At 46.9% G+C, this 27789-nt stretch overlaps 1 protein-coding gene across 7 annotated transcripts in view; it reads left to right on the forward strand.

Annotated features, from left to right (window-relative positions):
- The window catches only part of EIF4G1 (eukaryotic translation initiation factor 4 gamma 1), a 723480-nt gene that overhangs the window by 248158 nt on the left and 447533 nt on the right, over positions 1–27789 (forward strand). For all 7 annotated transcript variants that reach the window (XM_069212975.1, XM_069212971.1, XM_069212974.1 and 4 more), the window contains one exon: positions 25029–25141. In XM_069212975.1, coding sequence (XP_069069076.1) covers positions 25029–25141 — 113 coding nt within the window. The remainder of the gene's footprint in view (positions 1–25028; positions 25142–27789) is intronic.

Genomic DNA, 27789 nt, shown 5'->3' on the forward strand with positions numbered 1-27789 from the left:
TGCACTGGTACCCTCACCCATGGTATAGTGCACCCTGCCTTAGGGCTGTAAGGCCTGCTAGAGGGGTGTCTTACCTATACTGCATAGGCAGTGAGAGGCTGGCATGGCACCCTGAGGGGAGTGCCATGTCGACTTACTCGTTTTGTCCTCACTAGCACACACAAGCTGGCAAGCAGGGTGTCTGTGCTGAGTGAGAGGTCTCCAGGGTGGCATAAGACATGCTGCAGCCCTTAGAGACCTTCCTTGGCATCCGGGCCCTTGGTACTAGAAGTACCAGTTACAAGGGACTTATCTGGATGCCAGGGTCTGCCAATTGTGGATACAAAAGTACAGGTTAGGGAAAGAACACTGGTGCTGGGGCCTGGTTAGCAGGCCTCAGCACACTTTCAATTGTAAACATAGCATCAGCAAAGGCAAAAAGTCAGGGGGCAACCATGCCAAGGAGGCATTTCCTTACACAACCCCCCCCCAAACGAAAGAGGATGAGACTAACCTTTCCCAAGAGAGTCTTCATTTTCTAAGTGGAAGAACCTGGAAAGGCCATCTGCATTGGCATGGGCAGTCCCAGGTCTGTGTTCCACTATAAAGTCCATTCCCTGTAGGAGATGGACCACCTCAACAGTTTAGGATTTTCACCTTTCATTTGCATCAGCCATTTGAGAGGTCTGTGGTCAATTTGAACTAGGAAGTGAGTCCCAAAGAGGTATGGTCTCAGCTTCTTCAGGGACCAAACCACAGCAAAGGCCTCCCTCTCAATGGCACTCCAACGCTGCTCCCTGGGGAGTAACCTCCTGCTAATGAAAGCAACAGGCTGGTCAAGGCCATCATCATTTGTTTGGGACAAAACTGCCCCTATCCCATGTTCAGAGGCATCAGTCTGCACAATGAACTGCTTAGAATAATCTGGAGCTTTGAGAACTGGTGCTGAGCACATTGCCTGTTTCAGGGTGTCAAAGGCCTGTTGGCATTCCACAGTCCAGTTCACTTTCTTGGGCATTTTCTTGGAGGTGAGTTCAGTGAGGGCTGTCACAATGGATCCATATCCCTTCACAAACCTCCTGTAATACCCAGTCAAGCCAAGGAATGCCCTGACTTGAGTCTGGGTTTTTGGAGCTACCCAGTCCAGAATAGTCTGGATCTTGGGTTGGAGTGGCTGAACTTGGCCTCCACCTACAAGGTGGCCCAAGTAAACCACAGTTCCCTGCCCTATCTGGCATTTGGATGCCTTGATAGAGAGGCCTGCAGATTGCAGAGCCTTCAAAACCTTCCTCAGGTGGACCAGGTGATCCTGCCAGGTGGAGCTAAAGACAGCAATATCATCAAGATAAGCTGTGCTAAAGGACTCCAAGCCAGCAAGGACTTGATTCACCAACCTTTGGAAGGTGGCAGGGGCATTCTTTAAACCAAAGGGCATAACAGTAAACTGCTAATGCCCATCAGGTGTGGAGAATGCTGTCTTTTCTTTTGCTCCAGGTGCCATTTTTATTTGCCAGTACCCTGCTGTCAAGTCAAAGGTACTTAGAAATTTGGCAGCACCTAATTTATCAATGAGCTCATCAGCTCTTGGAATTGGATGGGCATCTGTCTTGGTGACAGAATTGAGCCCTCTGTAGTCCACACAAAACCTCATCTCTTTCTTTCCATCTTTGGTGTGAGGCTTGGGGACTAAGACCACTGGGCTAGCCCAGGGGCTGTCAGAGCGCTCAATTACTCCCAATTCCAGCATCTTGTGGACTTCCACCTTGATGCTTTCCTTAACATGGTCAGACTGTCTAAAGATTTTGTTTTTGACAGGCATGCTGTCTCCTGTGTCCACATCATGGGTACACAGGTGTGTCTGACCAGGGGTTAAGGAGAAGAGTTCAGGAAACTGTTGTAGGACTCTCCTACAATCAGCTTGCTGTTGGCCAGAGAGGGTGTCTGAGTAGATCACTCCATCTACTGTGCCATCTTTTGGGTCTGATGACAGAAGATCAGGGAGAGGTTCACTCTCTGCTTCCTGATCCTCATCTGTTACCATCAACAGATTCACATCAGCCCTGTCATGGAAGAGCTTAAGGCGGTTCACATGGATCACCCTCTTGGGGCTCCTGCTTGTGCCCAGGTCCACCAAGTAGGTGACCTGACTCTTCCTCTCTAGTACTGGGTAAGGGCCACTCCATTTGTCCTGGAGTGCCCTGGGAGCCACAGGCTCCAGAACTCTGACTTTCTGCCCTGGTTGGAACTCAACCAGTGCAGCCTTTTGGTCATACCAAAACTTCTGGAGCTGTTGGCTGGCCTCAAGGTTTTTGGTTGCCTTTTCCATGTACTCTGCCATTCTAGAGCGAAGGCCAAGTACATAGTCCACTATGTCCTGTTTAGGCTCATGGAGAGGTCTCTCCCAGCCTTCTTTAACAAGGGCAAGTGGTCCCCTTACAGGATGACCAAACAGAAGTTCAAAGGGTGAGAATCCTACTCCCTTCTGTGGCACCTCTCTGTAAGCGAAAAGCAGGCATGGCAAGAGGACATCCCATCTCCTTTTGAGTTTTTCTGGGAGCCCCATGATCATGCCTTTTAATGTCTTGTTGAATCTCTCAACCAAGCCATTAGTTTGTGGATGGTATGGTGTAGTGAATTTATAAGTCACTCCACACTCATTCCACATGTGCTTTAGGTATGCTGACATGAAGTTGGTACCTCTGTCAGACACCACCTCCTTAGGGAAACCCACTCTGGTAAAGATACCAATGAGGGCTTTGGCTACTGCAGGGGCAGTAGTCGACCTAAGGGGAATAGCTTCAGGATACCTGGTAGCATGATCCACTACTACCAGGATATACATATTTCCTGAGGCTGTGGGAGGTTCTAGTGGACCAACTATGTCCACACCCACTCTTTCAAAGGGCACCCCCACCACTGGAAGTGGAATGAGGGGGGCCTTTGGATGCCCACCTGTCTTACCACTGGCTTGACAGGTGGGGCAGGAGAGGCAAAACTCCTTAACCATGTTGGACATATTGGGCCAGTAGAAGTGGTTGACTAACCTCTCCCACGTCTTGGTTTGTCCCAAATGTCCAGCAAGGGGAATGTCATGGGCCAATGTTAGGATGAACTCTCTGAACAGCTGAGGCACTACCACTCTCCTAGTGGCACCAGGTTTGGGGTCTCTGGCCTCAGTGTACAGGAGTCCATCTTCCCAATAGACCCTATGGGTTCCATTTTTCTTGCCTTTGGACTCTTCAGCAGCTTGCTGCCTAAGGCCTTCAAGAGAGGGACAGGTTTCTTGTCCCTTACACAGCTCCTCCCTTGAGGGTCCCCCTGGGCCTAAGAGCTCAACCTGATAAGGTTCAAGCTCCAAAGGCTCAGTTCCCTCAGAGGGCAGAACTTCTTCCTGAGAAGAGAGGTTCCCTTTCTTTTGCTGTGTTGCAGTTGGTTTCCCAACTGACTTTCCTTTCCTCTTGGTAGGCTGGGCCATTCTTCCAGACTCCAGCTCTACTTGTTCACCCTGTGCCTTGCATTGTGCTCTGGTTTTCACACACACCAGTTCAGGGATACCCAGCATTGCTGCATGGGTTTTTAGTTCTACCTCAGCCCATGCTGAGGACTCCAGGTCATTTCCAAGCAGACAGTCCACTGGGATATTTGAGGAGACCACCACCTGTTTCAGGCCATTGACCCCTCCCCATTCTAAAGTAACCATTGCCATGGGATGTACTTTTCTCTGATTGTCAGCGTTGGTGACTGTGTAAGTTTTTCCAGTCAGGTATTGGCCAGGGGAAACCAGTTTCTCTGTCACCATGGTGACACTGGCACCTGTATCCCTCAGGCCCTCTATTCTAGTCCCATTAATTAAGAGTTGCTGTCTGTATTTTTGCATGTTAGGCGGCCAGACAGCTAGTGTGGCTAAATCCACCCCACCCTCAGAAACTAGAGTAGCTTCAGTGTGGACCCTGATTTGCTCTGGGCACACTGTTGATCCCACTTGGAGACTAGCCATACCAGTGTTACCTGGATGGGAGTTTGGAGTGGAACCTTTCTTGGGACAGGCCTTGTCTCCAGTTTGGTGTCCATGCTGTTTACAGCTATGACACCAGGCCTTTTTGGGATCAAAGTTTTTACCCTTGTACCCATTGTTTTGTGAAGAGGCTCTGGGCCCACCCTCCTGTGCAGGTTTTTGGGGGCCTGTAGAAGACTCTTTACTATTTTTAGTTTTGGTTGTCTCATCACCCTTCCCCTGGGGAGTCTTTGTGACCCCTTTCTTTTGGTCACCCCCTGTTGAAGTCTTGGACACCCTTGTCTTGACCCAATGGTCCGCCTTCTTTCCCAATTCTTGGGGAGAAATTGGTCCTAGGTCTACCAGATGCTGATGCAGTTTATCATTGAAACAATTACTTAACAGGTGTTCTTTCACAAATAAATTGTACAGCCCATCATAATTACTTACACCACTGCCTTGAATCCAACCATCTAGTGTTTTCACTGAGTAGTCTACAAAGTCAACCCAGGTCTGGCTCGAGGATTTTTGAGCCCCCCTGAATCTAATCCTATACTCCTCAGTGGAGAATCCAAAGCCCTCAATCAGGGTACCCTTCATGAGGTCATAAGATTCTGCATCTTGTCCAGAGAGTGTGAGGAGTCTATCCCTACACTTTCCTGTGAACATTTCCCAAAGGAGAGCACCCCAGTGAGATCTGTTCACTTTTCTGGTTACACAAGCCCTCTCAAAAGCTGTGAACCATTTGGTGATGTCATCACCATCTTCATATTTAGTTACAATCCCTTTAGGGATTTTCAACATGTCAGGAGAATCTCTGACCCTATTTATGTTGCTGCCACCATTGATGGGTCCTAGGCCCATCTCTTGTCTTTCCCTCTCTATGGCTAGGATCTGTCTTTCCAAAGCCAATCTTTTGGCCATCCTGGCTAACTGGATGTCCTCTTCACTGGGGCTATCCTCAGTGATTTCAGAGGTGTTGGTCTCTCCTGTGAGGGAACCAGCATCTCTGACTATTATTTTAGGAGTCAGGGTTTGAGGGACCCTGTTCTCCCTAGATAGGACTGGTAGGGGGGAATTTTCCTCCAAGTCACTATCCTCTTCCTCTGAGTTGCCACCCTCAGAGGGGTTGGCCTTTTCAAACTCTGCCAAAAGCTCCTGGAGCTGTATTTTGGTAGGTTTGGGGCCCATTGTTATTTTCTTTATTTTACAGAGTGACCTTAGCTCCCTCATCTTAAGATGGAGGTAAGGTGTGGTGTCGAGTTCCACCACAGTCACATCTGTGCTAGACATTTTGCTTCTAAAAGTTGGAATACTTTTTAAGAATCTACAACTGGTTCTAGAATCTAATTCAAACTTTTACAAACTTTTAAACTCTAAAAGAAATGCTAAACAGGATCTAACACAAGGCCCTAGCAGGTCTTTTAAGAATTTAGAAAACTTTTCAAATTGCAAAAATCAATTTCTAATGACAATTTTGGAATTTGTCGTGTGATCAGGTATTGGCTGAGTAGTCCAGCAAATGCAAAGTCTTGTACCCCACCGCTGATCCACCAATGTAGGAAGTTGGCTCTGTATGTGCTATTTCAAAGTAAGGAATAGCATGCACAGAGTCCAAGGGTTCCCCTTAGAGGTAAAATAGTGGTAAAAATAGATAATACTAATGCTCTATTTTGTGGTAGTGTGGTCGAGCAGTAGGCTTATCCAAGGAGTAGTGTTAAGCATTTGTTGTACATACACATAGACAATAAATGAGGTACACACACTCAGAGACAAATCCAGCCAATAGGTTTTTATATAGAAAAATATCTTTTCTTAGTTTATTTTAAGAACCACAGGTTCAAATTCTACATGTAATATCTCATTCGAAAGGTATTGCAGGTAAGTACTTTAGGAACTTCAAATCATCAAAATTGCATGTATACTTTTCAAGTTGTTGACAAATAGCTGTTTTAAAAGTGGACACTTAGTGCAATTTTCATAGTTCCAAGGGGAGGTAAGTTTTGGTTAGTTTTACCAGGTAAGTAAGACACTTACGGGGTTCAGTTCTTGGTCCAAGGTAGCCCACCGTTGGGGGTTCAGAGCAACCCCAAAGTCACCACACCAGCAGCTCAGGGCCGGTCAGGTGCAGAGTTCAAAGTGGTGCCCAAAACACATAGGCTAGAATGGAGAGAAGGGGGTGCCCCGGTTCCGGTCTGCTTGCAGGTAAGTACCCGCGTCTTCGGAGGGCAGACCAGGGGGGTTTTGTAGGGCACCGGGGGGGACACAAGTCCACACAGAAATTTCACCCTCAGCGGCGCGGGGGCGGCCGGGTGCAGTGTAGAAACAAGCGTCGGGTTCGCAATGTTAGTCTATGAGAGATCTCGGGATCTCTTCAGCGCTGCAGGCAGGCAAGGGGGGGATTCCTCGGGGAAACCTCCACTTGGGCAAGGGAGAGGGACTCCTGGGGGTCACTTCTCCAGTGAAAGTCCGGTCCTTCAGGTCCTGGGGGCTGCGGGTGCAGGGTCTCTCCCAGGCGTCGGGACTTTAGGTTCAAAGAGTCGCGGTCAGGGGAAGCCTCGGGATTCCCTCTGCAGGCGGCGCTGTGGGGGCTCAGGGGGGACAGGTTTTGGTACTCACAGTATCAGAGTAGTCCTGGGGTCCCTCCTGAGGTGTTGGATCGCCACCAGCCGAGTCGGGGTCGCCGGGTGCAGTGTTGCAAGTCTCACGCTTCTTGCGGGGAGCTTGCAGGGTTCTTTAAAGCTGCTGGAAACAAAGTTGCAGCTTTTCTTGGAGCAGGTCCGCTGTCCTCTGGAGTTTCTTGTCTTTTCGAAGCAGGGGCAGTCCTCAGAGGATGTCGAGGTCGCTGGTCCCTTTGGAAGGCGTCGCTGGAGCAGGATCTTTGGAAGGCAGGAGACAGGCCGGTGAGTTTCTGGAGCCAAGGCAGTAGTTGTCTTCTGGTCTTCCTCTGCAGGGGTTTTCAGCTAGGCAGTCCTTCTTGTTGTTGCAGGAATCTAATTTTCTAGGGTTCAGGGTAGCCCTTAAATACTAAATTTAAGGGCGTGTTTAGGTCTGGGGGGTTAGTAGCCAATGGCTACTAGCCCTGAGGGTGGGTACACCCTCTTTGTGCCTCCTCCCAAGGGGAGGGGGTCACAATCCTAACCCTATTGGGGGAATCCTCCATCTGCAAGATGGAGGATTTCTAAAAGTTAGAGTCACTTCAGCTCAGGACACCTTAGGGGCTGTCCTGACTGGCCAGTGACTCCTCCTTGTTTTTCTCATTATTTTCTCCGGCCTTGCCGCCAAAAGTGGGGCCTGGCCGGAGGGGGCGGGCAACTCCACTAGCTGGAGTGTCCTGCTGGGTTGGCACAAAGGAGGTGAGCCTTTGAGGCTCACCGCCAGGTGTGACAATTCCTGCCTGGGAGAGGTGTTAGCATCTCCACCCAGTGCAGGCTTTGTTACTGGCCTCAGAGTGACAAAGGCACTCTCCCCATGGGGCCAGCAACATGTCTCGGTTTGTGGCAGGCTGCTAAAACTAGTCAGCCTACACAGATAGTCGGTTAAGTTTCAGGGGGCACCTCTAAGGTGCCCTCTGTGGTGTATTTTTCAATAACATGTACACTGGCATCAGTGTGCATTTATTGTGCTGAGAAGTTTGATACCAAACTTCCCAGTTTTCAGTGTAGCCATTATGGTGCTGTGGAGTTCGTGTTTGACAGACTCCCAGACCATATACTCTTATGGCTACCCTGCACTTACAATGTCTAAGGTTTTGTTTAGACACTGTAGGGGTACCATGCTCATGCACTGGTACCCTCACCCATGGTATAGTGCACCCTGCCTTAGGGCTGTAAGGCCTGCTAGAGGGGTGTCTTACCTATACTGCATAGGCAGTGAGAGGCTGGCATGGCACCCTGAGGGGAGTGCCATGTCGACTTACTCGTTTTGTCCTCACTAGCACACACAAGCTGGCAAGCAGGGTGTCTGTGCTGAGTGAGAGGTCTCCAGGGTGGCATAAGACATGCTGCAGCCCTTAGAGACCTTCCTTGGCATCCGGGCCCTTGGTACTAGAAGTACCAGTTACAAGGGACTTATCTGGATGCCAGGGTCTGCCAATTGTGGATACAAAAGTACAGGTTAGGGAAAGAACACTGGTGCTGGGGCCTGGTTAGCAGGCCTCAGCACACTTTCAATTGTAAACATAGCATCAGCAAAGGCAAAAAGTCAGGGGGCAACCATGCCAAGGAGGCATTTCCTTACACCCTGCATCGCTGAATTTAGCAATTTGGCTCCTGAAATCCGAGAATTTGGACACTTGAACCTCACACAAGAATGTATGGAGGTCATAAAACAAGCTAGAAGGCCATCCACTAGACACTGCTATGCAAGTAAATGGAAAAGATTTGTTTGTTACTGCCATAATAATCAAGTCCAACCATTGCATGCATCTCCAAAAGATGTAGTAGCATATTTACTACATCTACAAAAAGCAAATCTAGCTTTTAATTCCATAAAAATACATCTCGCAGCAATATCTGCTTACCTGCAGATTACTCATTCAACTTCCCTATTTAGAATACCGGTCATTAAAGCGTTTATGGAGGGCCTAAAGAGAATAATACCACCAAGGACACCACCTGTTCCTTCATGGAACCTCAACATTGTCTTGACAAGGCTCATGGGTCCACCTTTCGAACCCATGCATTCTTGTGAAATGCAATACTTAACGTGGAAAGTTGCATTTCTCATTGCCATTACATCCCTAAGAAGAGTGAGTGAAATTCAGGCATTTAATATACAAGAATCATTTATTCAAATACACAAAAATAAGGTAGTTCTAAGAACCAACCCAAAATTCTTACCATAGGTCATCTCACAGTTTCACTTAAATCAAACAGTAGAATTGCCAGTGTTCTTTCCACAGCCAGACTCAATAGCTGAAAGAGCACTACATACATTAGACATCAAAAGCGCACTAATGTACTACATTGACAGAACAAAACTAATTAGGAAAACAAAACAAATATTTATTGCATTTCAAAAACCTCTTAGAGGAAATCCAATATCAAAACAAGGTATAGCTAGATGGATAGTTAGGTGCATCCAAACCTGCTATCTTAAAGCAAAGAGACAGCTGCCTATTACACCAAAGGCACACTCAACCAGAAAGAAAGGTGCTACCATGGCCTTTCTAGGAAATATTCCAATGAACGAAATATGTAAGGCAGCAACATGGTTTACGCCTCACACATTTACTAAGCACTACTGTGTAGACGTGTTATCTGCACAACAAGCCACAGTAGGTCAAGCTGTACTAAGAACTTTATTTCAAACTACTTCCACTCCTACAGGCTGAACCACCGCTTTTTGGGGAGATAACTGCTTACTAGTCTATGCACAGCATGTGTATCTGCAGCTACACATGCCACCGAACGGAAAATGTCACTTACCCAGTGTACATCTGTTCGTGGCATTAGTCGCTGCAGATTCACATGCGCCCACCCGCTCCCCGGGAGCCTGTAGCCGTTTGGAAGTACTCTTCAACATTTGTAAATATATGTTCGATGGCATCTGTCGCTGTAGATACGCATGTTCTGCAATAGCTCGCCATCTGGTGTTGGGCCGGAGTGTTACAAGTTGTTTTTCTTCGAAGAAGTCTTTCGAGTCACGGGACCGAGTGACTCCTCCTTTTGTCTCCATTGCGCATGGGCGTCGACTCCATCTTCGATTGTTTTTTTTTCCCGCCATCGGGTTCGGACGTGTTCCTGTCGCTCCGAGTTTCGGAACGGAAAATTAGCTAATTTCGGAAGATTTTCGTCGGTATTGTTGCGTTCGGGATCGGCGTACTTAGATTCCACACCGCATCGAAGATCGAAGAGCTCCGGTGCCCTTCGGGGTAGTTTTTCGATCCTCCGTCGGGGCCTGGTCGGCCCGACCGCGTGCTGAAGAACGCCGATGGAACGGACCCCGTTCCGTTTCTGCCCCAAATGCCACAATAAATACCCCTACACAGACCAACACTTGGTCTGCAACCTGTGCCTGTCACCTGAGCACAGCGAAGACACCTGCGAGGCCTGTCGTGCGTTCCGGTCCCGAAAAACACTCCGAGACCGTCGAGCCAGAAGACTTCAAATGGCGTCCGCACCGACAGCCCAACGGGAGTTCGAGGAACAGGAAGAAGAAGGTACCTTCTCGATCCAAGACTCAGACTCCGAAGGATTCGACGATACACAAACCGTGAGTAAGACGTCGAAAACCACACAAAGAAACATTTACAAGGCCCAGGGGACGCCACTGCCACCAGGCCATGGCTCGACCCATAAATTCGGTGACCGACCGTCGGCACCGAAAAAGGCCCAAACAGTGCCGAGATCGTCCGACTCCGGTCGAGACACCGGCACGCAGCCTTCTCGGGACCGAGAAAGTGCTGGAGACAAGCCTCGACACCGAGATGCCGGTGTGGACACGGCTCGACGCCGAGAAAGCGGCACCGAAACAGATCGACGCCGAGAGGTTTCGGCCCCGAAAAGGAAAAGTCACCTCGGAGCCGAAAAAACACGCAGACAAAGTTTCGATGCCGAAACAAACTGCAAGCGACCCAGCTTCAGGCTCTTATACAGAAGAGCACTCGCTAACCTCCCAAATGCAAAAGCATAGGTTTGAGGAAGAGCTACAAGCAACTGATGTGGACCATACGCAAAAGCGTATCTTCATTCAGCAGGGGACAGGAAAAATAAGCACCCTTCCCCCCATTAGGAGAAAGAGAAGGTTGGAGTTCCAGACGGAACAAGCACCACAACCAAAAGTGGTGAAAAGAGTTACTCCACCACCCTCTCCTCCGCCCGTGATTAACGTTTCACCAGCACAAACTCCATCACACTCCCCAGCTCACACCACCATGAGCCAGGGTGACCAAGATCAGGACGCATGGGACCTATACGACGCCCCAGTGTCAGATAACAGCCCGGAGGCATACCCTACAAAGCCATCTCCACCAGAAGACAGCACCGCGTACTCTCAGGTGGTGGCTAGAGCAGCACAATTTCACAACGTAAGCCTCCACTCAGAACAGGTCGAGGATGATTTCTTGTTCAACACACTCTCCTCCACCCACAGCTCCTACCAAAGCCTGCCTATGCTCCCTGGTATGCTCCGGCACGCAAAAGACATATTTAAGGAGCCGGTCAAAAGTAGGGCAATCACACCAAGGGTGGAAAAAAAGTATAAGCCGCCTCCTACGGACCCGGTTTTCATCACTACACAGCTGCCACCAGACTCTGTTGTTGTAGGAGCAGCTAGGAAAAGGGCCAACTCTCACACATCTGGAGATGCACCACCCCCAGATAAAGAAAGCCGCAAGTTCGATGCAGCTGGTAAGAGTCGCAGCACAAGCTGCAAACCAGTGGCGCATCGCGAACTCCCAGGCACTACTTGCGCGCTATGACAGAGCCCACTGGGACGAGATGCAACATCTCATTGAACATCTGCCCAAGGACTTCCAAAATAGGGCAAAACAAGTGGTTGAGGAGGGACAGACCATCTCCAACAACCAGATACGTTCCTCCATGGACGCTGCAGATACAGCTGCACGGACAATTAATACATCTGTAACTATCAGAAGGCATGCATGGCTCCGAACGTCTGGATTTAAACCAGAGATTCAACAAGCAGTTCTCAATATGCCTTTTAATGAAAAAACTGTTCGGTCCAGAAGTGGACACAGCGATTGAGAAACTCAAAAAAGATACGGACACTGCCAAAGCCATGGGCGCACTCTACTCCCCGCACAGCAGAGGGAATTACAGCACATTCCGTAAAACGCCCTTTCGAGGGGGGTTTCGGGGTCAAAGCACACAAGCCAGCACCTCACAAGCAACACCGTCCACTTACCAGGGACAGTATAGAGGAGGTTTTCGGGGACAATATAGAGGAGGGCAATTCCCTAGAAATAGAGGGAGATTTCAAAGCCCCAAAACCCCTACTACTAAACAATGACTCACATGTCACTCACCCCCTCCACACAACACCAGTGGGGGGAAGAATAGGTCATTATTACAAAGCATGGGAGGAAATCACTACAGACACTTGGGTTCTAGCAATTATCCAACATGGTTATTGCATAGAATTTCTACAATTCCCTCCAAACATACCACCAAAAGCACAAAATTTAACAACACACCATTCCAATCTCCTGGAGATAGAAGTGCAGGCACTATTGCAAAAGAATGCAATCGAATTAGTGCCAAACACACAAATAAACACAGGAGTTTACTCACTGTACTTTCTGATACCAAAGAAGGACAAAACGCTGAGACCAATTCTAGACCTCAGAGTAGTGAACACTTTCATCAAATCAGACCACTTCCACATGGTCACACTACAAGAAGTATTGCCATTGCTAAAACTACACGACTACATGGCAACTTTAGACCTCAAGGATGCTTATTTCCATATACCAATACACCCATCGCACAGGAAATACCTAAGGTTTGTATTCAAAGGAATACATTACCTATTCAAGGTACTGCCTTTCGGATTAACAACCGCACCAAGAGTCTTTACCAAATGTCTAGCGGTAGTCGCTGCACACATAAGAAGGCAGCAAATACATGTGTTCCCATATTTGGACGACTGGCTAATCAAGGCCCATTCGTTCATACAGTGCTCAAATCACACAAATCAGATCATACAAACCCTCTTCAAACTCGGGTTCACCGTCAATTTCACAAAATCCAAAATTCTGCCACGCAAGGTACAACAATACCTGGGAGCCATAATAGACACAACAATAGGAGTAGCCACTCCAAGTCCACAAAGAATTCAAAATTTCAACACCATCATACAACGCATGTATCCAACACAAAAGATACAGGCAAAGATGGTATTACAACTCCTAGGCATGATGTCATCATGCATAGCCATTGTCCCAAACGCAAGACTGCACATGAGGCCCTTACAACAATGCCTAGCATCACAGTGGTCTCAAGCACAGGGTCACCTTCTAGATCTGGTGTTAATAGACCGCCAAACTTACCTCTCGCTTCTGTGGTGGAACAACATAAATTTAAACAAGGGGCGGCCTTTCCAAGACCCAGTGCCACAATACGTAATAACAACAGATGCTTCCATGACAGGGTGGGGAGCACACCTCGATCAACACAGCATACAAGGACAATGGAACGTACATCAAACAAAACTGCATATCAATCACCTAGAACTTCTAGCAGTTTTTCAAGCACTAAAAGCTTTCCAACCAATAATAGTTCACAAATACATTCTCGTCAAAACAGACAACATGACAACAATGTATTATCTAAACAAGCAGGGAGGGACGCACTCCACGCAGTTAAGCCTGCTAGCACAAACAATTTGGCATTGGGCAATTCACAACCAAATTCGCCTAATTGCACAGTTTATACCAGGGATACAAAATCAACTCGCAGACAATCTCTCTCGATCACCAACAGGTCCACGAATGGGAAATTCACCCCCAAATTCTGAACACTTATTTCAAACTCTGGGGAACACCTCAGATAGACTTGTTTGCGACAAGGGAGAACGCAAAATGCCAAAACTTCGCATCCAGGTACCCACACAAACAATCCCAAGGCAATGCCCTATGGATGAACTGGTCAGGGATATTTGCTTACGCTTTTCCTCCTCTGCCTCTCCTTCCTTACCTGGTAAACAAACTCAGTCAAAGCAAACTCAAACTCATATTGATAGCACCAACTTGGGCAAGGCAACCCTGGTACACAACGCTGCTAGACCTCTCAGTGGTACCCTGCATCAAATTGCCCAACAGGCCAGATCTGTTGACACAGCACAACCAAAAGATCAGACACCCAGATCCAGCATCGCTGAATCTAGCAATCTGGCTCCTGAAATCCTAGAATTCGGGCACTTACAACTTACCCAAGAATGTATGGAAGTCATAAAACAAGCAAGAAGGCCATCCACCAGGCACTGCTATGCAAGTAAATGGAAGAGGTTTGTTTGCTACTGCCATATTAATCAAATACAACCATTACACACAACTCCAGAACATGTAGTGGGTTACTTGCTTCACTTACAAAAATCTAACCTAGCTTTCTCTTCCATTAAGATTCACCTTGCAGCAATATCTGCATACCTGCAGACTACCTATTCAACTTCCCTATATAAAATACCAGTCATTAAAGCATTCATGGAGGGCCTTAGGAGAATTATACCACCAAGAACACTACCTGTTCCTTCATGGAACCTAAATGTTGTCCTAACTAGACTTATGGGTCCACCTTTTGAACCCATGCACTCCTGCGACATACAGTTCCTAACCTGGAAGGTGGCATTTCTCATCGCCATTACTTCCCTGAGAAGAGTAAGCGAGATTCAGGCGTTTACTATACAGGAACCTTTTATACAACTACACAAAAATAAAGTCGTCCTAAGGACCAATCCTAAATTTTTGCCAAAGGTTATTTCACCGTTCCATCTAAATCAAACAGTGGAACTTCCAGTGTTCTTTCCACAGCCAGATACCGTAGCTGAAAGGGCACTACATACATTAGATGTCAAAAGAGCATTGATGTATTACATTGACTGAACAAAGAACATCAGAAAGACTAAACAACTCTTTATTGCATTTCAAAAACCTCATGCAGGAAACCCAATTTCAAAACAAGGTATAGCCAGATGGATAGTTAAATGCATCCAAATCTGCTACCTTAAAGCTAAACGACAGCTGCCCATTACACCAAGGGCACACTCAACCAGAAAGAAAGGTGCTACCATGGCCTTTCTAGGAAACATCCCAATGCAAGAAATATGTAAGGCAGCCACATGGTCTACGCCTCACACATTCACCAAGCACTACTGTGTAGACGTGTTATCCGCACAACAAGCCACAGTAGGTCAAGCCGTATTAAGGACATTATTTCAAACTACTTCCACTCCTACAGGCTGATCCACCGCTTTTGGGGAAATAACTGCTTACTAGTCTATGCAGAACATGCGTATCTACAGCGACAGATGCAATCGAACTGAAAATGTCACTTACCCAGTGTACATCTGTTCGTGGCATCAGTCGCAGTAGATTCGCATGTGCCCACCCGCCTCCCCGGGAGCCTGTAGCAGTTTGGAAGTTACCTTCAATTATTTATATATGTATCATCTCAACCTTAAATAGGTGCATACTTAGTCACTCCATTGCATGGGCACTATTACTACAATTCAACTCCTACCTCACCCTCTGCGGGGAAAAACAATCGAAGATGGAGTCGACGCCCATGCGCAATGGAGACAAAAGGAGGAGTCACTCGGTCCCGTGACTCGAAAGACTTCTTCGAAGAAAAACAACTTGTAACACTCCGGCCCAACACCAGATGGCGAGCTATTGCAGAACATGCGAATCTACTGCGACTGATGCCACGAACAGATGTACACTGGGTAAGTGACATTTTCATACTTTAACATTCATTTTGTACATACTTATTCATTCCATTGCATGGGCACTATTACTAACATACACAACTCCAACCTCACCCTCTGCGGGGAAAACAATCTAAGATGGAGTCGACGCCCATGCGCAATGCAACCAAAATAGGAGGAGTCTCTCGGTCTCGTGACTCAAAGACTTCTTCGAAGAAAAACAACTTGTAACACTCCGACCCAACACCAGACGGCAGACGATGCACAGCATGTGAATCTGCAGCTACTAATGCCACGAACAGATGTACACTGGGTAAGTGACATTTTCCTTTCTGCTGTTTGGTCTGGAAGCAGAAGGATGCAGAATATTTTTTAAGATAATCTGTTAGATGGCATGTGTGGCTGTACACATGCACATGCTCTGCATACTCCTGCCATCTAGTATTGGATTCAGAGTGTTGTAAGTTGTTTTTCATCAACAAAGCATTTCTGAGTAACTGGATCGAGTGATTCCTCCTCGGTGATACTGTGCATGGGCATCAGCTCCATTGTAAAGCATTTATCAATTATAAGTGTTTTTGGAAAAGCTATGGGGTGTGAAGGGGAGAGCCAAAATAAATTACTCTGAGGTAACAGTGTGAACAATGTGACAGTGCTCCAATACCACAGATGGAGTTTGCGCTGTGAGTACCATGGAGCACAAAGGGGAGAGAAAGGAAAATATAGTTCATCCTCTCTGAAGTAGATCAGCAGTCATGCAATTATCCATGTAATAGGGTAGGTCTGCAAGGTGGTGACAAAACTGCCCCAAGACGGGACAAACGTAAACCAGTTACCAACACCACCAAGGGATTTTTGAAAGGCAAGCCCACGAATGAGTGAAAGTGATAAGCCTGAGGTGAGCGTGGTTAAAAGCCCACAATACTTAACAGGTCAGATCGCTTGTGGCAACATGGACAAACCCACACATTTTCACCAAACACTATTGTTTGGATGTACAAGCCACTCAACAGGCTCTAGTGGGACAAACGTGCACATTATTCCAAGCCAATACACCATCGGATGTCTAAATCCACCGCGAGAAGAGTACTTTACATTCAATGCATACCATGTGTATCTGCAGCCAACCCAAACTGCGAATGAAGTGGGTTACCTACCCTGGACCCATCTATTTGTAGCGTGTAATGCTACATATTCACGTGCACCTGCCCACCACCCTGGCAGGTATTAGATAGTGGCACCTATAGGCAATAACATTGAATATGTTCAACAGCAGCTGCTAACTTAGCAGAATATATCCTCACTTATGTGGCAGGGAAAAACATTAGTCTAACAAACAAGCTGTTGAACATGCGCATTGCCTCGAGGAGGAGATGTGACGTCGACCATAGAAGACTTGTTCAAGAAAAACTAATTGCAGGGTTCTGGCCCAACACTAGATGGCAGGGGTGTGCATGGCATGCAAATTTATAGCACTACATGCTATAAATAGATGCTTACTGGATATATTAGATACTCCTTTCTACCCATGCCACCAATAGTCTTCAAACTGGGGCAAAACTTCTTAAGCGACTAGCCACAGCTGTCGAAGAAATAAACATTCTTCTGACGATCCACGTTACATCAGAGGCAATGTGGGCACTTATTCAGCCCCTGCACAAAAGGGGGGGGCAATGCTCCTACCTACAAATATTCTCTCTCTCTCTCGCAAGATGGAAAGGTCAGCTGCAATACAATGGCCCATTGCCAACTTGAATACCCTGCATAGGTGCTATACAAATTTCCATTACTAAGACACTTTACGAGCTGTCGCAACACCTTCCTGAGAAGTACTAAGCCAGCAAAACAATTTGCTCATGAAGGCAAGGGCATCCCAAACTTATGCTTCTTCTCTGCCCTAGATGCTGCAGATGGCTAGTAATAGGCAGCTCTGCTAAGGCTCAAACCTGAGAAGTCATGCATGTCTGTGTGTCTTAGGATTCGAACAAGAGGGTAAAGGCAGTGGTCCTGAACATGCTTGTGATGTGCCAGTCTCTTTGGCCCAGATGTGAACGAGTCGCTGCTGAAGATGAAAAGACAGTAGCACTGCAAAGACCTTGGGGCACTTCAGTTCAGTAGACGCTCCTCGGGAGAACCAAACCGCAGCAGAGAATGTGAGGATGGGGGAGACTCATCAGTCACACCAGCTTTGCTCCAAACACATTTCAAAGCTCGCCACCTTGGAGGCAATATACTGGTGGACCAGGCAGCCCTTTCGAGGCCAGGAGGAGAGGTGCCATTCCATGAGAAACAGGGCACATGACCAGATGACTTTGAACAAGAACCCCCACCTACACTCAACACCTTTAGGGGGGCAGTATTGAAGTTTTCCTCAAGGTATGGTAAAAACCACCTCAGATTGTTTCTTAGCATAATAAAGTCTACTAAAAGAATTGTTATTGGACTCTAACTTTTAGAAATCCTCCATCTTGCAAATGGAGGATTCCCCCAATAGGATTAAGGATGTGACCCCCTCCCCTTGGGAGGAGGCACAAAGAGGGTGTACCCACCCTCAGGGCTAGTAGCCATTGGCTACTAATCCCCCAGACCTAAACACGCCCTTAAATTTAGTATTTAAGGGCTCCCCTGAACCTAAGACTTTAGATTCCTGAAACTACAAGAAGAGGACTGCTGAGCTGAAAAACCCCTGCAGAGGAAGACCAGAAGACACCAACTGCTTTGGCCCCAGACTTACCGGCCTGTCTCCTGCCTTCCAAAGAACCCTGCTCCAGCGACGCTTTCCAAGGGACCAGCGACCTCTGAATCCTCTGAGGACTGCCCTGCTTCAAGAAAAACAAACTCCCGAGGACAGCGGCACTGCTCCAAAAGAACTGCAACTTTGTTTCAAGGAGCAGATTTAAAGACCCCTGCAACTCCCCGCAAGAAGCGTGAGACTTGCAACACTGCACCCGGCGACCCCGACCCGACTGGTGGAGAACCAACACCTCAGGGAGGACCCTCCGGCGACTCCGAGACTGTGAGTAACCAAAGTTGTCCCCCCTGAGCCCCCACAGCGACGCCTGCAGAGGGAATCCCGAGGCTCCCCCTGACCGCGACTGCCTGAACTCCATTTCCCGACAGCTGGAAAAGACCCTGCACCCGCAGCCCCCAGCACCTAAAGAAACGGAACTCCTGTGCAGGAGTGACCCCCAGGAGGCCCTCTCTCTTGCCCAGGTGGTGGCTACCCCGAGGAGCCCCCCCCTTGCCTGCCTGCAACGCTGAAGAGATCCCTTGATCTCTTATTGAAAACCATTACAAACCCGACGCGTGTTTGCACACTGCACCCGGCCGCCCCCGCGCTGCTGAGGGTGTACTTTTTGTGCTGACTTGTGTCCCCCCCGTTGCCCTACAAAACCCCCCTGGTCTGCCCTCCGAAGACGCGGGTACTTACCTGCTGGCAGACTGGAACCGGGGCACCCCCTTCTCTCCATTGAAGCCTATGCGTTTTGGGCACCTCTTTGACCTCTGCACCTGACCGGCCCTGAGCTGCTGGTGTGGTAACTTTGGGGTTGCGCTGAACCCCCAACGGTGGGCTACCTTGGACCAAAAACTGAAACCTGTAAGTGACTTACTTACCTGTTAAAACTAACATTACTTTACCTCCCCCAGGAACTGTGAAAATTGCACTGTCCACTTTTAAAACAGCTTATTGTGTTTTATGTGAAAAGTATACATGCTAATGAAATGATTCAAAGTTCCTAAAGTACTTACCTGCAATACCTTTCAAATGAGATATTACATGTAAAATTTGAACCTGTGGTTCTTAAAATAAACTAAAAAAAGATATTTTTCTATAACAAAACCTATTGGCTGGATTTGTCTCGGAGTGTGTGTTCCTCATTTATTGCCTGTGTGTATGTACAACAAATGCTTAACACTACTCCTTGGATAAGCCTACTGCTCGACCACACTACCACAAAATAGAGCATTAGTATTATCTCTTTTTGCCACTATCTTACCTCTAAGGGGAACCCTTGGACTCTGTGCATACTATTCCTTATTTTGAAATAGTGCATACAGAGCCAACTTCCTACAATAATCTAAAACAAAACCTAGGCCCTCAGCCCTGACCCACCAGTTGCTCAGAAGTAAATTAAACTAGCGCATATTTTGCAAATCGTGCAGAAATTAATATGTGCTATCTGTCTGCTTTTTCAAAAGCGTTCCTTTTTTGCATTTATCCAAGGAGTACAATGCAAACAAGTGACAGTCAACCCAATGATAAGCTATTGGCTGGTCCATAGCCCACTCTGTTTGATAAGGTCTACAATTTATTTTTTTTGCAACAGATAGCTAATGCTCTCTGTAGGCGAGACTTAAAAAATAAATATATGCTTACTAATTTAGAACATCGCCTTGAGTAGACACCATGAAGTGATAGCGAAAATGTGTATAATACAGTGGTTATTTTGGAAGATAATGACATAGCCTTCTTTTTTGCAAGGATACAAAGAAGGCTAAAATTGCTGAAAAGGGAAAATAAAATAAGTGACTTCAATGGGTGTCTAGTAGAGGTTCAATTTGTCTCTCTTCTGAAAAAGTGGATGACATTTTTCATTCCTGACTTTGGAAAATAATTTGATGACTGAGAAATCTTCCTCCAAGGCTGGGCTTTCTTTACTTGGACGCTCCTCGGAAAATAACAGATGCAGTGACAAGTGCCTAAATTAGCAGATGTATGGAAAAGTGGTAGTAAGGAAATGCTTCCTTGGCATGGTTATCCCCAACTTTTTGCCTTTGCTGATGCTAAGTTATGATTGAGTGTGCTGGACCCTGATAACCAGGCACCAGTGTTCTTTCCAAGTGTTCTTTCCCTAAACTGTAACTTTGTCTCCACAATTGGCACAACCCTGGCACTCAGAAAAGTCCCTTGTAACTGGTACCCCTGGTACCAAGGGCACTATGCCCCTACAGTGTCTAAGCAAAACCTTAGACATTGTAAGTGCAGGGTAGCCATAATAGTATATGATCTGGGAGTTTGTCAAACACAAACTCCACAGTTCCATAATGGCTACACTGAAAACTGGGAAGTTTGGTATCAAACTTCTCAGCACAATAAATGCACACTGATGCCAGTATGCAATTTATTGTAAAATACACCCACAGGGCATCTTAGAGATGCCCCCTGAATACCTGCCCGACTTCTAGTCTAGGCTGACCAGTTCCTGCCAGCTTGCCACACACCAGACATGTTGTTGGCCACATGGGGAGAGTGCTTTTGTTACTCTGTGGCCAGGAACAAAGCCTGTACTGGGTGGAGGTGCTTCTCACCTCCCACTGCAGGAACTGTAACACCTGGCGGTGACCCTCAAAGACGAACCCCTGTTGTTACAGTGCCCCAGGGCATCCCAGCTAGTGGAGATGCCTGCCCCTCCGGCCACTGCCCCCTCCTTTGGCGGCAAGGCTGGAGGAGATAATGAGAAAAACAAGGAGTCGTCACCCAGCAGTCAGGACAGCCCCTAAGGTGTCCTGAGGTGACCCCTACCTTGAGAAATTCTCCATCTTGAGTTTGGAGGACTCCCCCAATAGGATTAGGGATGTGCCCCCCTCCCCACAGGGAGGAGGCACAAAGAGTGTGTAGCCACCCTCAAGGACAGTAGCTATTGGCTACTGCCCTCCCAGACCTAAACACACCCCCTAAATTCAGTATTGAGGGGCGCCCCAGATCCCAGGAACTCAGATTCCTGCAACCTGAAGAAAGGACTGCTTACCTACAAGCCTGCAGAGAAGGAGGAAGACGACCACTGATTTGGCCCCAGCCCTACCGGCCTGTCTCCAACTTCGAAAACCTGCTCCAGCGACACATCCGACAGGGACCAGCTACCTCTGAATCCTCAGAGTACTGCCCTGGACTACAGGACCAAGAAACTCCCGTCAGCTGCCCTGTTCAAAACTGGCAACTTCTTTGCAACAAAGAACCAACTTCTAAAGACTTCACGTTTCCCGACGGAAGCGTGAGACTTCACACTCTGCACCCGACGCCCCCGTCTCAATCTGCAGAAAACCAACACCTCAGGGAGGATTCCCCGGCGACTGCGAGCCCGTGAGTAACCAGAGACCGCCCTCCTGAGCCCCCACAGCGACGCCTGCAGAGAGAATCCAGAGGCTCCCCCTGACCGCGACTGCCTGTAACAAGGGACCCGACGCCTGGAACCAACACTGCACCCGCAGCCCCCCAGGACCTGAAGGAACGGAACATTAGTGCAGGAGCGACCCCCAGGTGGTGGCTGTCCCGTGAAGCCCCCCGTGCCTGCCTGCACCGCTAGTGACCCCCGGGTCCCTCCATTGATTCCTACCTGATGCCTGCTTTGCTCACTGCACCCGGCCGCCTCTGTGCCACTGAGGGTGTACTTTGTGTGCCTTCTCGTGTCCCCCCTGGTGCTCTACAAAACCCCCCTGGTCTGCCCCCTGAGGACGCAAGTACTTACCTGCTGGCAGACTGGAACCGGGGCACCCCTGTCCACCATAGGCGCCTATGTGTTTTGGGCACCTCTTTGACCTCTTCACCTGACCGGCCCTGAGCTGCTGGTGTGGTAACTTTGGGGTTGCCTTGAACCCCCAACGGTGGGCTGCCTATGCCCCAAACGTGAGACTTGTAAGTGTTTTACTTACCTCCAAAACTAACCTTTACTTAACTCCCCCAGGAACTGTTGATTTTTGCACTGTCCACTTTGAATGAAAGCAATATCATACAGTCTTCGTAGAAATGGCAATAAGCTATTTTCAAAGTTCCTAAAGTATCTAAGTGAAGTACCTTGCATTTAAAGTGTTTAATGTAAATCGTGAACCTGTGGTTCTTAAAATAAACTAAAAATGTTTCAATATAAAAACCTATTGGAGTGTTCCTCATTTATTGCCTGTGTGTACACAACAAATACTTAACACTACCCTCTGATAAGCCTACTGCTCGACACTACCACAAAATAGAGCATTAGAATTATCTACTTTTGCCATTGTCAATCTCTAAGGGGAACCTTTGGACTCTGTGCACACTATTTCTTTCTTTGAAATAGTATATACAGAGCCAACTTCCTACAGTGGTGACATGAGTATTGGCTTGCTCAAAAAGACACTTCAAAGGGGAGAAATACCATGAGCAAACCATGGAGGTAGGTCATGTAAGTTGACATGTATCCTTCTGTCTAGGCCGCGGATGATTCTGACTTCTACATTCTGCGCTCAGAGAGTCGAGGTATTTAGGGGCCACAAGATTGTGTGGCCATTTTCCAGAGAATGAGGAAGCTTCTTCAGGATTTGAGAAAATAGGTCAAAGCGTTTTAAACTTTTTAGAACAGACAATCCCATAATGTCACTGTATCAGTCCAGAATAATAAAGGTGGGATGTCATTTAGTTTCATATTTTGGCTCGGTGTTAAACCATACTAAATATAGAAGTGGCATTCCTATTGACTACTAAAGTTTTTTTTTTTTTTTTTTTTTAGACATTCATGTAGCTATCTTTATCCACTGGTAACAGATATGCAAATCCCCAGTAGTAAAGTCTGATATCTGCTATACTAAAGGTGTTACACCATGGATGCTGAAAAGAGGACCACATGAGCAGGGCTTTTGTTCTCAGAGAATGGCTACTCATCCATATTCTGCCATTGTGGTGACAGTATTTACTCCTGGACCCTTAGCTCTCTATGCCCAAATGACTGGTTGTAGTAGGTAAAAAAGAATTTGCAAACAGCAGTAATCATTATGTCTACTAATTCTTCAGCTCTGATGGGACACTATGCTGTGGGTCTAGTCTGATTTGCAAAAGACTTGCCTAAGGACATGAACCTAGATTTTCATTAGGTGAGCATTGAAGGTTTGTGGGTTTCACATCCATTTATTGGTGCTTCTGTAGGCTCTTTAGATTTGTCAATTTCTTAAAAAATAAATGTCACACTGGGTTTAAAAAAACATTGTCATGGCTCTACCAATAAATGTCAGTGATTCTTTCCTCTTGTTCCTCAAGTTTTGGCCCACATTTTGAAAACAACTTTATTGAAATGGTGGCAGTGATGAAAGTGCATGAATTGAATCAAGATGTTTCCCCAAGACTCATTGCAACTTTGACTAGAGCTGCCATCATTGAGCAAGTTCAGCTGGGTTTTGTGGTTGTATATCTTCCACACAGCCCAAAACATTTAATTAACATGATCATCTAAACCTTCTACAATGCAAAACGTCACTCGACCCAGACTTCTTTTTCGTTGATTCAAAGCAGTTCTGTCTCGTGTGTATGCAAAAGATTATCAAACCATTTGCATACCAAGGAAAAGTCCTGCCTTTAGAAGTGTTTTGTTTCCAAGCAGGAGACCACTCCTTTGTAATGAAAACCAATTCCATCAGAGTTGATGAGCTCGCCTTTAAAGTTTATCCATGGTGTCTTTACAACATTGTACTTGGAACCGAATTCCTTAGTAGCAATAGCTTTATGTAGATTTAGTGGCTGTAGTCTTCAAACGGGCTCAAATTTTCACATAAGCTTTTTCTGCCTTTTTGCAAAACCTGTTTTCCAGGGTACAGATTACACAAAATTGAGGTCACTGTTTATATTCAAAGGGAACCTCTGTTGCAGGCAACTCTTTTAAATATGTCAAAATTGGAACCAGTTTAGCTTCAACCAAACAGTTTCTTGGTGGATCGGCGTGTATAGAACTCTGCGAAGGAAGCTCTGGGTATATTTCTCAAGATGAAGATTAACCACGGATCATTAATGTCCCTTTGACTGATGCTTAGAAGGCAGCAAACTGGAGATACCCACCTGCTCTACCAGACATGCAAATGGGTCAGGCTACATTGAGGAATTTGTTTGGCTAACTTAGCCTCTTAGTAATCGTTTACCATATTGTAGCTTCTTCTGCCACTTGTAAGTGTGGGTGAGTTTGTGCGATCGAGTGTTGAACACCAATGCAGAACCCATGATGGAAAGTTAAGTTAATTATACCTAGCTCGTCATCTTGAGTCATCATTGAAATAATCCATCCTCTGAGGGAACAGCTTCAAGGTGCCAAACAGTATTTTTGGGCTTGGCAGTACAAGCTAAAGACAGACTGATAGAAGGGCATGAGTGAAGACTGGTTCTACTACCAGAAGGTGAGATGTGTAATTTCAGTGTTAGGTTGATTACGGTTTCATGTTTTCCTTCTGAAGACTCCTATAACTTAAAACTCAACCATAGATAATTACACGAACATCAATTTAAAGGTGAGATGGGTATTTCTAAAATTAAATGTTCAACGTAATTTAGGAAATAAAGCTTGGTGACAGATTATACAGTGCTTTCACTTTGTTTGATTTAAAAAAAAATCTGCTTGAATGCTCCTGGATTATGCACTTCCATGGCAGCTCGTTGTCTTCCCTCTATTCGTGGCATTTGCCAACCACATTCAAACGAATGGCCCTGATTTTTCCCAATCCCGGTTTGCTCCTGATGTAAAAACCACCTGTGCTGTTCTTTGTACTATTCCTGGAATTACATTTCCAGGCAGCACATGTTTAGTCTTAAGCAATTAATGTAGAAGTTGTTCTGTGACGCTCAGGGCCATTTTCGCCTTCAGTCCTGCAAAGTGACAGTTGTGTTCCAGCTCTTTATACCATGCATTGCCTTCTAAGTGGTCTATTTTCATTGTAGCTGGAGCCTACTACCCTGCTCAAGGAGTCCAGCAGTTTACTCCTGGTGTCCAGGCTGCCCAAGTAATGATAAACCCTCCTCCACAGATCCCCACCAAGAGAGAACGAAAAACGGTAAGTCATGTCTACAATTAAGATGGGTTTGGCAGGGGAATGCTGGTTGAGGAGACGTTGGGCAGTGCTGCTCCACTTGTGGTGGTCCGGGAAATAACGAATAAACCTGCAGAAAAATGTTAATGCTTTCCAAGTAATTGTTATTGTGCATTGTAACATGGATTGCTGTTTCAGCATATTTGCTGCACTGACAGTGAGCGCTCAAGCAGTTGGGCATTGAAAATGTACTGCATGGAACAAAGTTGACTTAAAATGCATTCAGAATAACAGCAGAAAGTTGAGTGGGAAGGCTCTGAATTCTAAAGCTGTTTGCATCGAGAGACTTATATATGACTACAGGTATGTTTGCTTTTCATCAAATTTGAAGTTCCAAACTTTACAAGGTTGCCTTACATGGTTATTATGTAAGTTTTTCTCCAGAGATTCCACTTCACAAATGCAAACATGAAGATTTGAGGGAAAGGGCAGTTATTAAATTTTGCTGGTAACTGAATATATAGGGAGAAACTAAATTGAAAATCAGTAAGCCCAAAATACATACTGCAAGACACACTCAAAGTGCGAATACTACTTTACAAAACGTGTTCATTTGGAGGTAAGCAATTGAGCTCATGCTAGCAAACTGAATCTTACGAAAACTAGTGGTTCAGTGCAGAAATAACCAAATGGGAAAATGGGTGGAGAGAATGGAACCAGCAAATGATGAGGTGAAGAGCAGAAATAGAGTAACTTGGCTATTTAACGACGACTTGGCTAGAGGGAAACCTTTCTCTCATTTATATACTGCAAGTTTAACTCCCGTTATCTGTGGATGGGGTGTTTTCAATTCCTCATGAGCAGAAAACAGGAGTGTGCAATATTTATTCTAAACTAAATATTTAGAGCAGCTGTGGTTTTGTTACGGTTCTCATGACCAAAAAATGCCAGCGAACAGGCAGTTTCAAAGTATATTTTCAGGGTTTTGTTGTGTACCTGATTCCTGCTATGTAGGAGGTTGGCTCTGTATGCACTATTTCAAAGTAAGGAATAGTATGCACAGAGTCCAAGGGTTCCCCTTAGAGTTAAGATAGTGGCAAAAAGAGATAATACTAATGCTCTATTTTGTGGTAGTGTGGTCGAGCAGTAGGCTTATCAAAGGAGTAGTGTTAAGCATTTGTTGTACACACCCAGGCAATAAATGAGGAACACACACTCAGAGACAATTCCAGGCCAATAGGTTTTTGTATAGAAAAATATATTTTCTTAGTTTTTTTTAAGAACCACCGGTTCAAATTTTACATGTAATACTTCAAATGAAAGGTATTGCAGGTAGGTACTTTAGGAGCTTTGAATAATCAAAATAGCATACACAGTTTTCATATAAATCACATATAGCTATTTTAAAACTAGACAGTGCAATTTTCACAGTTCCTAGGGGGAGTAAGAGTTTAATTTTTGTAGGTAAGTAAACCACCTACGGGGTTGAAGTTTGAGTCCAAGGTAGCCCACCGTTGGGGGTTCAGAGCAACCCCAAAGTTACCACACCAGCAGCTCAGGGCCAGTCAGGTGCAGAGGTCGAAGTGGTGCCCAACACGCATAGGCTTCAATGGAGAAGGGGGTGCCCCGGTTCCAGTCTGCCAGCAGGTAAGTACCTGCGTCTTCGGAGAGCAGACCAGGGGGGTTTTGTAGGGCACAGGGGGAGGGGGGGGGGGGGGACGGGACACAAGTTAGCACAGAAAGTACACCCTTAGCAGCACTGGGGCGGCCGGGTGCAGTGTGCAAACACGCGTCGGGTTTTCAATAGGTTTCAATGGGAGACCACGGGGTCTCTTCAGCGATGCAGGCAAGGGGGGGGGGGGCTCCTCTGGGTAGCCACCACCTGGGCAAGGGAGAGGGCCTCTTGGAGGTCACTCCTGCACTGGAGTTCGGATCCTTCAGGTTCTGGGGGCTGCGGGTGCAGAGTCTTTACCAGGCGTCGGGATCTGAGGAGCAGGCAGTCGCGGTCAGGGGGAGCCTCGGGATTCCCTCTGCAGGCGTCGCTGTGGGGACTCAGGGGGGGCAACTCTGGCTGCTCACGGTCTTGCAGTCGCCGGGGAGTCCTCTCTGAAGTTTGTTCTCCCCAAGTCGAGCTGGGGGCGTCTGGTGCAGAGTAGCAAGTCTCACGCATCCGGCGGGAAACGCAAATTGTTTTAAAGTTGCTCCTTTGTAACAAAGTTGCAGTCTTGGGTGAACAGAGCCGCTGTCCTCGGGAGTTCTTGGTCCTTCTAGAGCAGGGCAGTCCTCTGAGGATTCAGAGGTCGCTGGTCCCTGGGGAAAGCGTTGCTGGAGCAGTGTCTTTAGAAGTGGGGAGACAGGCCGGTAGAGCTGGGGCCAAAGCAGTTTGTGTCCCCGTCTTCTTTGCAGGGTTTCATCTTAGCAGTCCTCTTCTTAGGTTGCAGGAATCTGAGTTCCTAGGTTCTGGGGAGCCCCTAAATACTGAATTTAGGGGTGCGATTAGGTCTGGGGGGGTTAGTAGCCAATGGCTACTAGCCCTGAGGGTGGGTACACCCTTTGTGCCTCCTCCCAAGGGGAGGGGGTCACATTCCTATCCCTATTTGGGGAATCCTCCATCTGCAAGATGGAGGATTTCTAAAAGTTAGTCACCTCCGCTCAGGACACCTTAGGGGCTG

The sequence above is a fragment of the Pleurodeles waltl genome, chromosome 11 (genome assembly GCF_031143425.1).
Source record: "Pleurodeles waltl isolate 20211129_DDA chromosome 11, aPleWal1.hap1.20221129, whole genome shotgun sequence".
NCBI lineage: Eukaryota > Metazoa > Chordata > Amphibia > Caudata > Salamandridae > Pleurodeles > Pleurodeles waltl.